The 14,500-nt window shown below is 43.5% G+C and overlaps 1 protein-coding gene across 6 annotated transcripts in view; it reads left to right on the top strand.

Annotated features, from left to right (window-relative positions):
- DNMT3A (DNA methyltransferase 3 alpha) overlaps positions 1-14,500 on the top strand; it is a 182,075-nt gene that overhangs the window by 18,839 nt on the left and 148,736 nt on the right. For 5 of the 6 annotated variants that reach the window (XM_072633886.1, XM_072633887.1, XM_072633889.1 and 2 more), the window contains exon 2: positions 13,474-13,741. The exons of the other annotated variant lie outside the window; for it this stretch is intronic. In XM_072633886.1, coding sequence (XP_072489987.1) covers positions 13,673-13,741 — 69 coding nt within the window. In that variant the 5' untranslated portion in view covers positions 13,474-13,672. The remainder of the gene's footprint in view (positions 1-13,473; positions 13,742-14,500) is intronic. 6 annotated transcript variants of the gene reach the window in all.

Genomic DNA, 14,500 nt, shown 5'->3' with positions numbered 1-14,500 from the left:
TGAAGATAAATTCCTGCTGACTGATTGTTGATGGTGGTGCCAATCAATAGGGAATTTAAGAAGAGGAGATTCTTGGTCAGGTATAAGTTGGATCAGATGAACCATAGAAACAGAGATAGAAAACTGGAAGGTACCTTTAGAGTATTCCAGTCCAATCCTTTCATTTGACAGAAAAGGAAATGGAGGCTTAAGGAGGATAAGTGATTTGCCCAAATTAGAACAGGTAGTAAATGGTGAAATCTGAATTTGAATTCAAGGCCACTGATTCTAAGCCTAGTATCTTTTCCAAAACCTTTGAGCTCTCTCTCTCTCTCTCCCTCTCTGTCTCTCTCTCTCTCTCTCTCTCTCTCTCTCACACACACACACATACACACACACACACACACACACACACACATATGCACGCATGCACACTTCTGTGCCCTCTTCAGCAGAGCTAGGATGCTAGGATTCAGGAAAGTGAAGGGGAAGATTTTGCATTGACAAGATGTACCATCCAGAGAAATTTACTGAGTATGCCCATGTGCAAAGAGATGCTGTGACATTTTGGCCAATATGCATGTGACTTGAATTTTTCTGTTTTTGATCCCTTGGTGTGATCTTCCCTCCTTTGGTGGTTGTTACCACAGTGGTGGTGGAGGGCATCATTCTTGGCAGCAAGATATTGGCTCTACGGAGGAAACTCTCCTGCTACAAGTGTCTGGATGGAAGGAGAGCAGTGATCCCTGATTTTTAAAAAGTTGTGCACAGACAGCCATGTTCCATGAGCAGTGAACTATAGGGGCTGAGTGTACATGAGCAGAATTTCCTGTCCTAATCTAATAAAACAAGACAGCTAATCCTGTACATATTGAATGCTATCCATAACTACTATTTTGTTGCCTGGTAATTAGACACAAATGGAGAGCATTTCACATCAGTGACAATGATTAGTAATATTGTTTCACAGTCAAAGCCAAGATTTTACAATTTTTCTTTTCTCACTTTGCTAGTTCTCCGGTGTCTATAGTCAGCATTAGACGAGATAGCATTACTTGCTATGATATACCCTTTAATTCTTATACACGCACAGGAAAGTAAACAGTGAATCAGGCATTAGAAGACCTGGGTTCTAGTCCTTCCTGTGCTTTTTACTTGCTGTGTGGGTTTGGAAAAGTCACTTAGTTCCTCTGGGCCTCTGTCTCACCTTTTTTAGAGTTTGAGCTAAATAACTCTAAAGAGGAGATAGCCCAACTTATGGTTTGGGGTTTTTTTTATGTTAAATGACTCTCTAACAACTACATTATGCTTCATTCCCTATTTCCTTGAACCAATGGCCCAGGAGTAAGGTTTCTTGTGCTTGCTTTATGTCCTAACAGCCCTAAGCCTCTCCTATATCCCCTTCTCACACCTGAGGGGTCCTGGAATGGTGCATCCAGCTGTTGCCTATTCCCATCCCTGCGTTGTTTGCCAGATGAAAACTCAGAGCCCAGGAAGTATGGATGGTGTTCTGGGGATGAAAGAGTATGAAACAATGTAGTCACCACATTGTATAGGTGGGATGAGAAAGAAGCAGATGTGAGATGGGGTGGAGGGGAAGGAAGGGAGCACAGTGGGCTCTGGTTTCCTAGCATGTGAACATTCTGGGATATGTGAGAAGCATGGGATTAGGGTTAGAAAACAGGGACCCTAATTGGCCTCTGGAAGGGAAGTGAGGATGAGGAGATGGAGAGAGAGGGGCCTTGAAGATAAGTAGATCTGTGTTCAGTCTGGGTTATGACCATGGGACATTCAGCTCTCCATCCCCATGGTTCCCTCCAAGAGGCTCTCTAGGCGTCAGTCACTGCTGGGCACACTCTAGATCTCACCTTCTCCAGGGGATAGAGAGAGGAGAGACTTGAGTCAGGAGACCAATTAGGAGGCTGTTGTAATAACCCAGGCAAAAAGTGATGAGTGCCTGAACTAGGGTGGCTGAGGGAGTTGGGTGGCAGGGAATATGAGGGTGGTACAATTGACAAGATTTGACAACTGGTTAATTTGGGGGAGGAAGCTGGAGAAGACAGTGTCCTTGACTGCTCTTAAAAATTCTCTCCTGTTTTGATGGTAAAGAGGGTTAAAGGGTATATGGGCCAAGGTGCTTCTGGGGAATGGGCAACATAGACTGAGACAGGACAAAAGAGGCTCAGGAAGGTGAAGCTAGAGGCCCCAGAATCAGACTTTTGGATGATTGCTCCATCTTGCCGAGGGCTGGTTCCAGTTCTTTCTAGTTGTACCTGTTTATGTTCAGTACGTCTTGTGTAAGCTGTGCGGTTTTGCCCCTCACTGGTATAGATGATATCACACACCTGGGCTGTATTGGTGACCACAAAAGCTGTATGACCCCTTGCAGGTAGCCTTATTCCCTGAAATATGAGCAATGGAAGTTGTGGTATCAGTAGCATTAGAGTTTAGAAGGTAGAATAAATGATGTTGAAAAAGGGAGAGTTTATAAGGGAAAAGTCATAAGAAATAACCATGCCAAAGGACAGTCATGGGCAGGCAGTGGCACAATCATAGATTTAGAGTTAGAATGTTTATAGTCAGACCCCTCCCCATTCCCTTCCTCCCCCCCACCCCCACCTCCCCCTGTTTCCTCATCTGTAAAAGAAGGGGTTGGACTAGAAACTCTCAGGTATTCCTTCCTGTTCTTGAAATGAGAAAACTGAGGCCCAGAGAAATGAAGTGATTTGCCCAAGGTCACATGGGGGGTCTGGGGCAGGGCAGAGCTTTGAACCCAGGACCTCTAATTCCAAATTAAAATCTTTCCCCTATACCATTTTGACTCTTATCCCTAGGCTCTGAGGAATGTGATCTCCCTGCTCAAGACCAGCAAGGTAGACTCACTATGGAAGAAAGATCTCTGGGGCCCTACTTGTTTGGTGGAGGGATCTGGGGTAAGGGTGAGGGGAGGATACAAGGTGCTTAGCCTATATTCTGGCAAAGATCACTGAAGGCACCCAGGGACAAGAAGTCCTCCATGGACTCTGTCTCAGGAGTTGGCTTGTATGTAGACTCCTGTGAAGAAGAATTATATAATTAAAATCCTATAAATTGACATTTGTATATGGTGCTTTGAAGATTACTTTCTATATATGATCACATTCATATAACAATGTTGGGACCACTGTCACCCTCACTCTGATCCTGGGAGGGGGGTTGGGGAGAGGGGGAAGCCACAGGCCTGAGAGCAAAGTGTCCTGTGTTTAATCTTGGCTTTGCTACCAACTTACTATGTCCTAATCTTTTATGATTCTGCAATTCCAATTGATGGGTGATATGGCAGCTGGATAGGAGTACCCTGAAGTCACTTGAGGACACAGAAGTCATCCTCAGGACACAAAAGAGAGGGTGGGTGGGACGGGCGTCACTGAAGAGAACTCTCCTACAAATATAGTCACAGAACTAGAAATGACCTTAATGTATAGATAAGAAAACTGAAACCCAAAGAGGGGAAGTGATATATTGGTGGTCACTCAACTAAATGGCACTGAAAATCTTCATTATTGCACAGCTACAGATATTGCACACCATACTCTCTGAAATGTTCTGTGGAAGCCAGATTGAGGGTCAGGGTATTCAGTAGGTAGGGCCCTGAATTTAGAATCAGAAGATCTAGATTCCTATCTTGGTTCTTTGCCAGTTGTTTGATGTCAGGCAAGTCTTTATCTGTAAAATGGGAAGCATGATTGGACAAGATTGCCACTAATCTCTTCCCACTCTGCTTCTATGATCCTATGGTCATAACTAAGTCAATCCATCAAAGTTCCTCCCATGCCCTAAGGCTGGTGTAATAAAAATTCCACTCAGCTGGGGTCTTGATGGACCCATTATGTTCCCTGATAGCTTCAACTTCATAAAAGTACCTGTTCTTTAGTCCTAGAAGGTCTTTGATAAGTGGTGTTGTGTTGGCCCTTGATGGGAGAAGAGGGATTCCTATTAATTCCTGGCAAAAAAAAATGACTCCCATGTTTTTGTTTGCTTGTTTAACAAAACGAGAGGCTGTTTGTGGGCAAACTATGGTGATTCTGAGAAGGGTGATGCCAAAAGCTCAAGCAAGGACTGTGACAAGAGCTGGGCATGATTCTGGAACAGATTAGATTAGGGAGCCTTAATGGCACTAGCCCAGCTGATGAGGAGAAACCATAGTTTAGGTGACTTTGGACCCATCTTTAGCAGTTTTTATTGTGAGGCATGATGGAGGAGGTCAGGACAAGGTCACACTGATAGAGATATTGATGAACTCTAGGGGTTGGGAGAGGTTGTGACAAGGACCTGCAGCCCTGGAGGGGAGAGGGATGGTTAGTCTGAAGGCTCTAGTCAGAGAAAACTTCCACTCTACTTTGATGAATCCAGGATCTAATTGAGGTGGGCATCCCCTCCCACAATACAAATTGCAACCCATTCATGCCTTCTTTCCCCATGCCATTCCTTGTCTGTTCCTTAAAGCCTGAATTATATCATGGGATAGACTTAGAGCTAAAAACTTTAATTCATCCACTTTCTTTAAAAAAAAAAAAAGATTATTTTCCTTAGACAATTTTTTTATTTAAATGTAAAGACAATTTTTAACATTCAATTTTTTTTAATTTTGAGTTCCAAATTTTCTACTTCTCTCCCTCTTTTTGCCTCCCTGGGATACAGTCAACCCCTTTGTTTCACTGATGAGGAAACTGAGGCCCATGGAGATAAAGTGACTTGTGAGATTGGAGCCCTGGTTCTCTAACTCCAAATCCAATGCTCTAACCACTGTATTATCCTCCAATAAGATTCCAGAGGGGATAAACATGTTTGTCACCCTCACCCCTGAGAATAATAATATGTAGTGCATAAAGACTTACAAAGCCTCACCTACCACCCCAAACATAAGAGGCCTTGTGAGTTGTGTAGTTATAAACAAAGATCTGACCTTAAAGCCAGAAAGACCCAGCAGGGGTGGGGAACCTGCAGGCTTTTGACTGGATCCAAACTTCACAGAACAAATCCCCTTAATAAAAGGGTTTGTTCTGTAAAACTTGGACTCAGTCTTTGCACCCAAGGACCTAAAAGATCACATGTGGCCACCTGCTCCTGTGGATAGAACCCTGCTCCATCTTTGAAGTGGATAGAACCTGGGGCCTGAAGTCAGGAAGACTCAGCTTCCTGAGTTCAAATCCAGCCTCAGGCCCTTACTAGCTGTGTGATCCTGGGCAAGTCACTTAACCCTGTTTGCCTCAGTTTCCTCATCAGTAAAATGAGCTGGAGAAAGAAGTGACAAACCACTCCAGTAGGTCTGCTAAGAAGACCCCAAATGGGGTCACAAAGAGGTGGACATGACTAAAAAAATGACTGAACAACAAGCGTTATTGTCCCTATTTTACAAATGAGGAAATTGAGACCCAGGTGAAGTGATTTGCCCAGGATCACACAGGTAGTAGATGTCAGATCTGGGATTTGAACTCAAGTTTGCTGACTCCATGGCTGGTTTTCAGTCCACATACCTCTCTGCCCACAAAATATACACATCCCCTCTCCAGGCTCAGGGTCACTATAAAGCAGCTTTATGTTACAGAGCATAACCCTGAGCAGTGGAGAGGGGGAGAACCTGGCAACAAACTTACCCCTTCTTCTCCGGGCCACATTTATTGACCTCCCTTAGCTTTTTTGAGCACCTTCTTGGTGCTTAGGACTATATTCATCTAATCATGCAGGACTTGACTCTAGCAAAGGATCTATCAGGTCTAATAAGAGCTTCTTCTCCCTTCTATATAGTGCAAGAGTTCTTAACCTGGGGCCCATAACGTATTTTTTTTCAAAAATATTTTAATAACTGTATTTTGATATAATTAGTTATCTTTGTAATCTTTTGTATTTCATGTTATGCCTTTAAAAACTTTCTTCTGGGGTCCATAGGTTTTCCCAGACAAAGGTCCATGACATCAAAAAAGGTTAAGAACCCTTGCTACAAGCTGAGTCAACTTGTTTTAACATCCCCTGAGGTCAAGGAGGAAGTTTAGCTGAAGGCTATTATCTCTGGCCCAGTGTCACCCTTGGTGAATTTATTAAAAAATCTCATCCTCTGGAGTTGATTCTGGGGCCCCTTCCTGACATCCATCATGAAATTAGAAGGCTATAATCACCAAATTGTCAATTGACAATAGATTGACGGGGTTAGCTGTTTTATCTGGGTCAGTTTCCTCATTTATAATATGAAGGACTTGAACTGAGGGCTCTTCAGTCCTTTCCTGCTCAAGATCTAAGATGCTGCGATCTCTGAGTTGTTAGTTATGATCAGGGAAAGGGGTCAACGCAGGAGCCATTGTAGGCTTTTCCATGAAGACAGTAGTCCCTTGTATATTTCCCAGTAGACCTTGGGAAAGGAAACAGAAAACCTGTCCTGTTGTGTGTTTGGTGGCATTATCGGGAAGAGACCATGGTGTGCTCACAGATGGAATATTGCCAGAGACCCTTAATGGAACTAGGAATATCTAGAGAGGAGCACTACAGACTTTAGTGATACTAAAAAACATAAAAACAAACTTCATTGTTGGCAAAATTGGGAACACCATCCCCACCCCCAAAAAGATTTCACCTGCATCTTTGTAGAATGTTTTCCTCATTTATGTCAATAGCCTTAACTTGACCATAAGTATCAATAAGCACTGATCAGATTATTCACATCCAAAGCAACAGTGCCCCACCACCTCTATTCAACCCTTCTTTTCAAACCCCATACATCTTTCCATACTTATGTAAAACCCCACCTATAATAATATTCTATTGGCATTTTGGTCTATCTTAAACAGTTTGGGCAGGAGTTACCCAAGAAACTTGGTCTAAATCTTTTGCGTATGCTGTGGACTACTTGGGCAATCTGGCAAAGCTTAGAGGTCCCTTCTCAGAATAATACTTTTAAATGCATAAAATAAAATGCAAAAGGATTACATAAGGAAACTGATTATATTTTAGCAAGGGTATGATTTTTTTTCCTGCTCAAATTCATAGGTCCCTTGAAATCTGTTATCTTTTGGGGATACATGGATGCCAGGTGAAGAACCGCTGTTCTAAAGAGACCTATTCTACCTCATGAATGTGGAGAAAGAAAGCCAATTTCATGGGTTCTAGAGTAAATGGATCTTTACTGAGTGATTATTAATTTTTCTTTTCTTAACACAATGAATTGTATGGTGCACTAAAAATTGTCTAGGACATGGGATCAGTTTGATGCTATTACCCATCCAATTGAAGAGGACACCCTTATTTTATTGTTAAGAGCTAAATGCCTAGCCTTCCCTGTGTAGGCAGAGTGTCTTGCTAGAAAGGCAGGACTATTTAAAAACTTTGTTTTTGTCCTTGATCAGTGCCCAGTTGCAAGATAATCAACCACTCAACAAGTCCAGCACTATGGTGAATAAAAGCAAAATATTAGATGTGGTTCCTGCTCTCAAGGAGCTTTTAACTTACTAGGGGAAATAAGATAAGTGCTTGGAAATTAGTTAACTTGCCAGCCTATGTGATACAGAAAATATGAGATTTGGGACTTCCAAGAAATGCAAGATTTTCATGAAGTAGTTGGGACTTAGGATGAGTATGGAAGGGTGGATGGGATTTGAAAAGAGGGGTGGAATAGGGGTGGTGATGCATTGTTTTAGATGTGAATATTCTGATTAGAGATAATTGATAATTATGGTCAGGTTAAGACCTGTTGACATGAATGAGACAAACATTCTATAGCCCTAACAAAAATGAGGGCGAAATCTTTTTTGAGGGGGAAGGGGAGAATGATATGGTTCCCAATTTTTCCAGTAATGAAGTTTGTTTTTATGTCAAGAGGACTGGTGTTGAATTTGATAGTAGAGATAGGAAAGGTGCATTTGACTAGCTAATACATTTGGAGCTGTTTTTGGTAGGGATCACATGGTGGTGGTGAGAATGGGGTCCTAAGTTTTATTACTCTAAGATGGGTGAATCTAAGACCAAGGAGGTGGATAGTGTTATGTAGTTAGGATGGGTGATATCAATGATATAGTTAGGGACCTTAGTATTGCTAGGTGCTAACTAAAGTGGCATGTTGTCATTGGCTACTGCTAGTGTTATTGTTGTATTGAGGCTATTAACAATGATCAGAGTATCAATCCGTTGACAGCATTTATGAAATGCTCACCCTATATCGGTCGTTGTGCTAGGCACCGGAAATGCAAAGAAAAAACAAAATGAACCTCTACCTTCCAGGAGCTTATTTTATTGCATGACAAAAACATATACACATAAAAGCAAAATATATGCAAAATAAATATAAATGCTTTTTATTGTGAAAAGAGCCCCGCAGCTAGAGAGAATCAGGAAGGATTTCATGTAAGAGAAACTTTGAAGGAAAGTAGAGGTTCTAAGACGTAGAGGTTAGGAAGTTTTGTTGTGGCTGTTATTTAGTTGTTTCAGTTGTACCAGACTCTGTGACTCATTTGGGGTTTTCTTGGCAAAGATATTGGAGTGGTTTGCCATTTCCTTCTCCAACTCATTTTACAGATGAGGAAACTGAGGCAGAGTTACATGACTTGCCCAGGGTCACACAGTAAGTGTCTGAAACTGATTTGAACTTGGGTCTTCCTGACTGGAGACCTAGCATTCTATCCACTGTACCACCTAGCAGCACCTGTCATCATAGGATCATAGATTTAAAGCTGGAAGGAACCTTAGAACTCATTTAGTCCAACCTCATCATTTTTAGAAAGAAATGGAGGGCCAGGAAATATGAAGAAATTTGCCAAAGGTACTATTTTTGTTTGAACTATGATGTAAGCGATTATGGTGTTGGGCAACTCTATTCTGACATTAAGGTTTTTGCCAGTACTCTTCTTGGATAATGAGGGGATTTGTGTTTCCATGGGTTTCTTTGGCATTGATGCAATGTTAGTAGTGATGGTAGGACTCATTTTGGGGTCAATGGTGATCTGTAGCAAAGACTTGGGGACAAGTAAAGTAGCACTGGTATTGATTGGACTGGTGGCTTGAGTCACAGTGGTACTCCAGTTAATAAAGATGTTGAGGATCAGATAGTCAATCACCAAACATTAATTAAGCGCCTACTATATACCAGAATACAAAAACTAAACAGTCTCTGCCTTCCAGGAACTTACATTCTACTGTGAGGGTGGGATATAACATGTTCACAGCTACATACATACAGAATATTCAGTGATATGGGCAGGAATACAAACAATGGGAGTAGGGTAGGATAAGGAAAGGCCTTAAAGGAAGGAGAATTTGAGCTGAAGCTTAAAGGAACAGAGGGGTTCTGGGAGGCAGAAATGAGCATCAGAAATTCTCTAGCTCTAACAAAGATGAGGGTGAAACCTTGTATGCCTTCATGAAAGGGCATAAAGGAGGATTAGGATAGTGATGATGGAAGGGCACTGTTTCTTTGAGGCCAAGGATCATTAAGTGACCTGCATCCAAGGTGCCAGAGAGGTCCTTTAGAGTAACAGCCACAAAAGATAGAAATATTTTAAACTAAGAGCATGAGGCTTTGCAGCCAGTCTCTTCAGATGCTGCTGCCAGAAACTGGAAAGGAGAGAGCCAAGTCAAAGCCTAAGGCTTGATGGTGCAGGAGAGGAGGAGGGAGAGGAGGACAAGTGTCCTTCACAGCTCTCATAGTTTCTTTTAGCTGTTAGTTCTCACAATTTCTTCCTTACTTCTTCATTTCACTACCACGTCTGATACTTCTGCTTTGGAATCATTTACTGTTCTCTATCTCCATCATCATCACCCCTCACTTCTTGTGCATGAAAGGAGAATCATGATTCAACCTGCCCATTTTTCATTTTTGGAAACTGAGCCCCAGAGAGGTAGACTAACTTGCCCAAGGTCACACAGATAGTAAGTGCCAGACAGATGAGGAATATGAAACTCAAAGCCCTCTGACTCCAAAGCCAGCCCTCTTCTTGTAGATGTTTTCCTTTACTAAGAGACAATTTATGTTGGCTTATCTCTTTTCTGGATCAGGCTTGGCTGAGAAGGAGGTAAGAGAGAGAAGGATACTTAATGGAGGAACTGAAGAGAAAGAAAAGCTTCTGTTGAATATCCTTTGGGGAATGGAGCCTGCCTCTCTGAGACAGAGGGAAAGGGAAAGGACATTGCAAGTAATGAGCTCTATAGGGCCCAGTGATGAGGGAGAGGGAGCCCTCGGAGGTGTGGAGCTCCAGAAGGCTAGCCATTTGGTACCTGAAGAGGACTACCTTAGGCCTTCGAGCAAAGGCTAGGTTACAGCTTGTTCAGAAGAGCCTTTCTTTCCTTCCTTCCTTCCTTCCTTCCTTCCTTCCTTCCTTCCTTCCTTCTTTTCCTTCCTTCCTTCATTCCTTTCTTTCCTTCCTTCCTTTCTTTTCTTCTTCTCTTCTCCTTCTTCTCTTTCTTCTTATTTTCCTTCTTCTCCTTGTTCTTGTTCTTCTCTTTCTTCTCCTTCTCCCTCTCTTCCTCCTTCTTCTTCTCCTCATCCTTATCATCCTCATCATGATCATCGTCAACAATAATAGTAACTTTAGAATTTCCAAATTGCCTTATGGAGATTATCTCAGAATAATCTTACCTCACAATAACTCTGTAAGACAGAGGTATTACATTATAGGTTTTATTTCTATTTTGCAGATCAGAAAATAGTCTCAGAGAGAAAAAGTAATTTACTTATGGTCACAGAGTTACCAAGTATCATAACCAGGATTCTAACCTCAGTTTTCCTGAGTCCTGATCTAACATTCTATCTAACATTGCCTCTTGTTGAACTACTAGTTGGCTTTTTCCATCTCTGACCCTATAGATATTCTAAATGGCTCCAAGTTTTTTTCCCTTCAGATCTGACCTGGTCCTCTTTCCCCAACCTATTTGGTAGAAAAGAAGTCTTTTCCTCATTTGCCATGTTTCCAGTTCTCTTCAAATAGGCTTCTAGATAGATATGGAAGTTCCCCATTCAAAATGATTCTTTCTGGATGGGTGAGAAAGGAAGATGAGGGCATTGTTGATTTAAGCAACTGTGTTGAAAATTAATGAAGATTTAGTAACATACCTCTTCAGTACCATACCACATAGCTAGCTAACCTAACAGCACCTGTTTCCATTACTTTTTTCCGACCAGTACAGGTCATTTCTGAAAAAAGGGATCTCCTCCTGTTGGTCTGACCAGTTAGGAGGATTCTACTTTGTATTTGAACTTTTCATCTTTGTCTTCAGGGTTCTGATCTCCATTCCTCTGCTTCTTGGCTTGCCCACATCTGTGCCTATATCTCTTCTTTGTTTCTGATTATGGAAAACCAGAATCACATGGCATTTCATCCTCTTGTTCTCTTTTTCATGTAGACCCCAAAACGTGAAATATCTTCCCAGCACCCAGGGGGTGAACTGCCTCTTCTGGGGCTGACCGGGTCCTATGAGAATGGACCCTGGGAAGCCCCTTACAAAAGAGTGAACCCTGGGGCCAAACAATGTTTTATATAAGGGATATTGCTTTGGATTTTCCTTGAAACTCTAGGTAGGAGGAGCACAAGAAAAGAGGTAGAGAAGACAGAGATAGATACAGAATAGGAGAGAAAACGGAACAGGGAGACTGGGGGGAGGGAGTGTGGGTGTATACTGGGGCTAACTTCACTTCCTGCTCAAGGGCTTTCAGTAGCTTCCACTTTCCTTCTTTCTATCTGAGTAATTTCTCCTTCACTCTTCATTAGAAGGCTCTGGTGAAAGAGGTGAGAGCTCCAGGCCCCACCACCATCGCCCACCTCCTCCCTTGTCTTGGCTGTTGAGATGGAGCGGGAGGACAATAGATTTAGGGAAATGTGGGACCTCTCAGATCATCTGGTCCCAGGATTACAGAATTAGAAGGAATCTCAGAGGTTGTCTAGTCCAACCTTTGATTTTGCACATGAGGAAACAGAGGCTCAGAGAGGTCAAGGCATTTGCCCAAAGTCACACAGATTTTATTAGGTGGCTGAGGTAGGTTAAACCCCGGGTGTTCACATCCCAAATCCATGCCATTAGGCTGCATTTCTGTTCTGTGCACGGTGTGGTAGGGAAAGTGAGTCAAAGCAGTAGGAATGCTTCCCCACTTCATGTGCAATTGGAGGCTATGATTTTGCCTAGGCAAAAGCTACTAGGATAACCCTATAACTCTTAGGAGTAGTAGGAGACCCTAAAATCCTCTGTGTATCTATATGTGTATGAGAGTGTTAATGTACAAATATCCATGCATATGTGTATGTGTTGGGGTGTAGAGGGTAGACAGGCCCAGGGTAGCCATCTGAGTCCTCATATGACATGGGTGGATTGTAGTGGTAGAAGCTGGAAACAAGGAAATCAGAAGATTAATATTTTGCTTCAATTCTTGTTCCTTCATGGCTGGCGGACTACGTCTTGTTTCTTAGCCCAAAAGGATTGAGTCTGGGTAGACTGAGATTGGGTGGGGAGTTTTCCCTGGATATCCACATAGGTCTGTCTTACTGCCTTAGTCTCCCTAGTCCCTTCCCAGTGCTATGGACTTTGAGCAGATGGAGTAAATTTGGAAATTGGTCCAGGTGCTTGAGTCTTCATCAGGTACATTTAGATGCTCACAATGAGGCCCCGACTTTGGGTCTTGTCATGGGGCTGCCCTGGCTGCTGACTGGTCTCCTCTGGAGTGGGTTATGTGAAATAGCATTCTCTTTGTTACATCCTGTGACTGTGGTTCACTTCCTCCAGAGGGGCAGGAGGCAGGCTGCCAGAGGGGTTGCTGATGGAGGGTATGTGTGGGGGTTGGTAGGTAGGTAGGTGTATGAGTGCATGGGCCTGAGAAGGGAAAGGGTTCGGATAGGGGGCTAGGATGAAAAGAAGTCAGAAAGAGCCATTGAGGGGTTTAGCTGGCTCTGGAAGGGAGGGAGGAGTGGGAAGGGAACTGGGCAGAAGGATCTTAAGAATTCCCCATAGCAATTGGATTTGGGTGGAATTTGTCACCGTGTGGGAGGGGAAAGGAAAAGAGCAGGAGAGAGGAGAGGAGGCAAGTGCAGCAGCTGGAAGGCTCTGGAAGCAGGCTGCCTGGGTTGTGCCCACAGCAACAGGCCCCAGGGAACAGTGCCAATGGCCTCAGAGCGGCAGGTGGGCAGGGCAACACTGGCATGCCTGAAAGGCAGGAAGCTTCTTGGAGCTGGGGAGGTGGAAGGGAAAGCTGTGTTTGTGGAATAGTCAGTATTTTCCCCAAAATCATTGTGAAGGGAAGTCAGGGGGACTTCCTGCCTGGGCTTGGGGGATGGGGGAGGGGATGAAGAAGGGTAAAATGAGGTCACGGGTGTAAAGTGAGCTGGAAGGAGAGTGAGCAAATGTGAGTGTTAGGAAAAGTCGGGGCTAGAAAAGGGAACTTGGGATCCAATAGTGAATCTGGAGGCAACAAATGATGGTTTCAGGATAATTTAGGATCCAGATAAACCCCACTATCCGCTGCTGACCCCTCTGCCTCTCCTCTGGCAGGTGGAGCCACTTGGATCCCAATCCTACAGACGGACTGCATCTTACCAGGGGCTTGACGCTGGGATTTGTGGATTTGCATGTGTATGGTTTGGTTTTTTATTTTTTGAAGTTTAAAATTTTGTTTAAAAAAAATTACCCAAAGCCAACAAATCCAGCTCGCCCCTCCCCAGCCGGCCTCCCACCTCTCAGATAGCCCACGATGCCCTCCAGTGGTGCCACCACCGTGGACAGCAGCAGCTCCAGCCTGGAGAGGGACGAGGACCGCAAGGTAGGCAGCTGCTGCAGGCCTACTGCCTTGGAGTCTCTTGGTAGTACAGAACCTTGGGAGGGAAGAAAAGAGTGCACCAGGGTGACATGGCTTGGTGGAGGAGGGAGGAAAGGGCATAGAAGTACATAAGGAAACTAACCAGATGTTTGATGGGTACCTACATAGATGCTTCCTGCTCTGTACCATGGCTGCTCAGCCCTCCTTGCTTCCTGCCCTCCCCCAGCTGCTTGGCTGTCTCCCTAAAGGTATATAAGGGGACAAAGTAGTTGGATTTTGGCAAGATTGGTGAGCTTTACAGAATTACAGAATCCACAGGCTGTCCTGAGAGACAAACTGAAGAAGCCATGCTTAACCGTCGTGTTCTGATGCAATGGAAAGATCACTGAACCTTTGGTTTCTTATCTTGGCTCCAGCTATGTATTATTGAGGAAAGTTTTTAACTTCACTTAGCCTCAGTTCCTGATCTGTAAAATGGGGACAGTAATACCTGTTACTGTGAAGGTGCAATGAGGCAATGGATGTGCTTTGGAAAACTGCAAGTGACTATACAAATGTGGTATAATAAATATAACACAGGTGGTAGGATGGTTTTTCAAAGAGTTTGAAAGGTTGTTTCTTCCAGACAGGGAAGGACATGATCTCAGAGATGAAGGTCCCATGCCCCTGAGTAGAAGGAATCAGGGGCTGCCCTCAACCCAGGGATCCTACTGCTTGGAATAATTCTGAACTCTTTGTGTCTCTCTCCCAAGTTCATCACTA

Source organism: Notamacropus eugenii, chromosome 1 (assembly GCF_028372415.1).
Source record: "Notamacropus eugenii isolate mMacEug1 chromosome 1, mMacEug1.pri_v2, whole genome shotgun sequence".
In the NCBI taxonomy this organism is placed as follows: domain Eukaryota; kingdom Metazoa; phylum Chordata; class Mammalia; order Diprotodontia; family Macropodidae; genus Notamacropus; species Notamacropus eugenii.
Note: the sequence above shows the minus strand (reverse complement) of the source record. Positions and strands in the feature narration are given on the sequence as shown.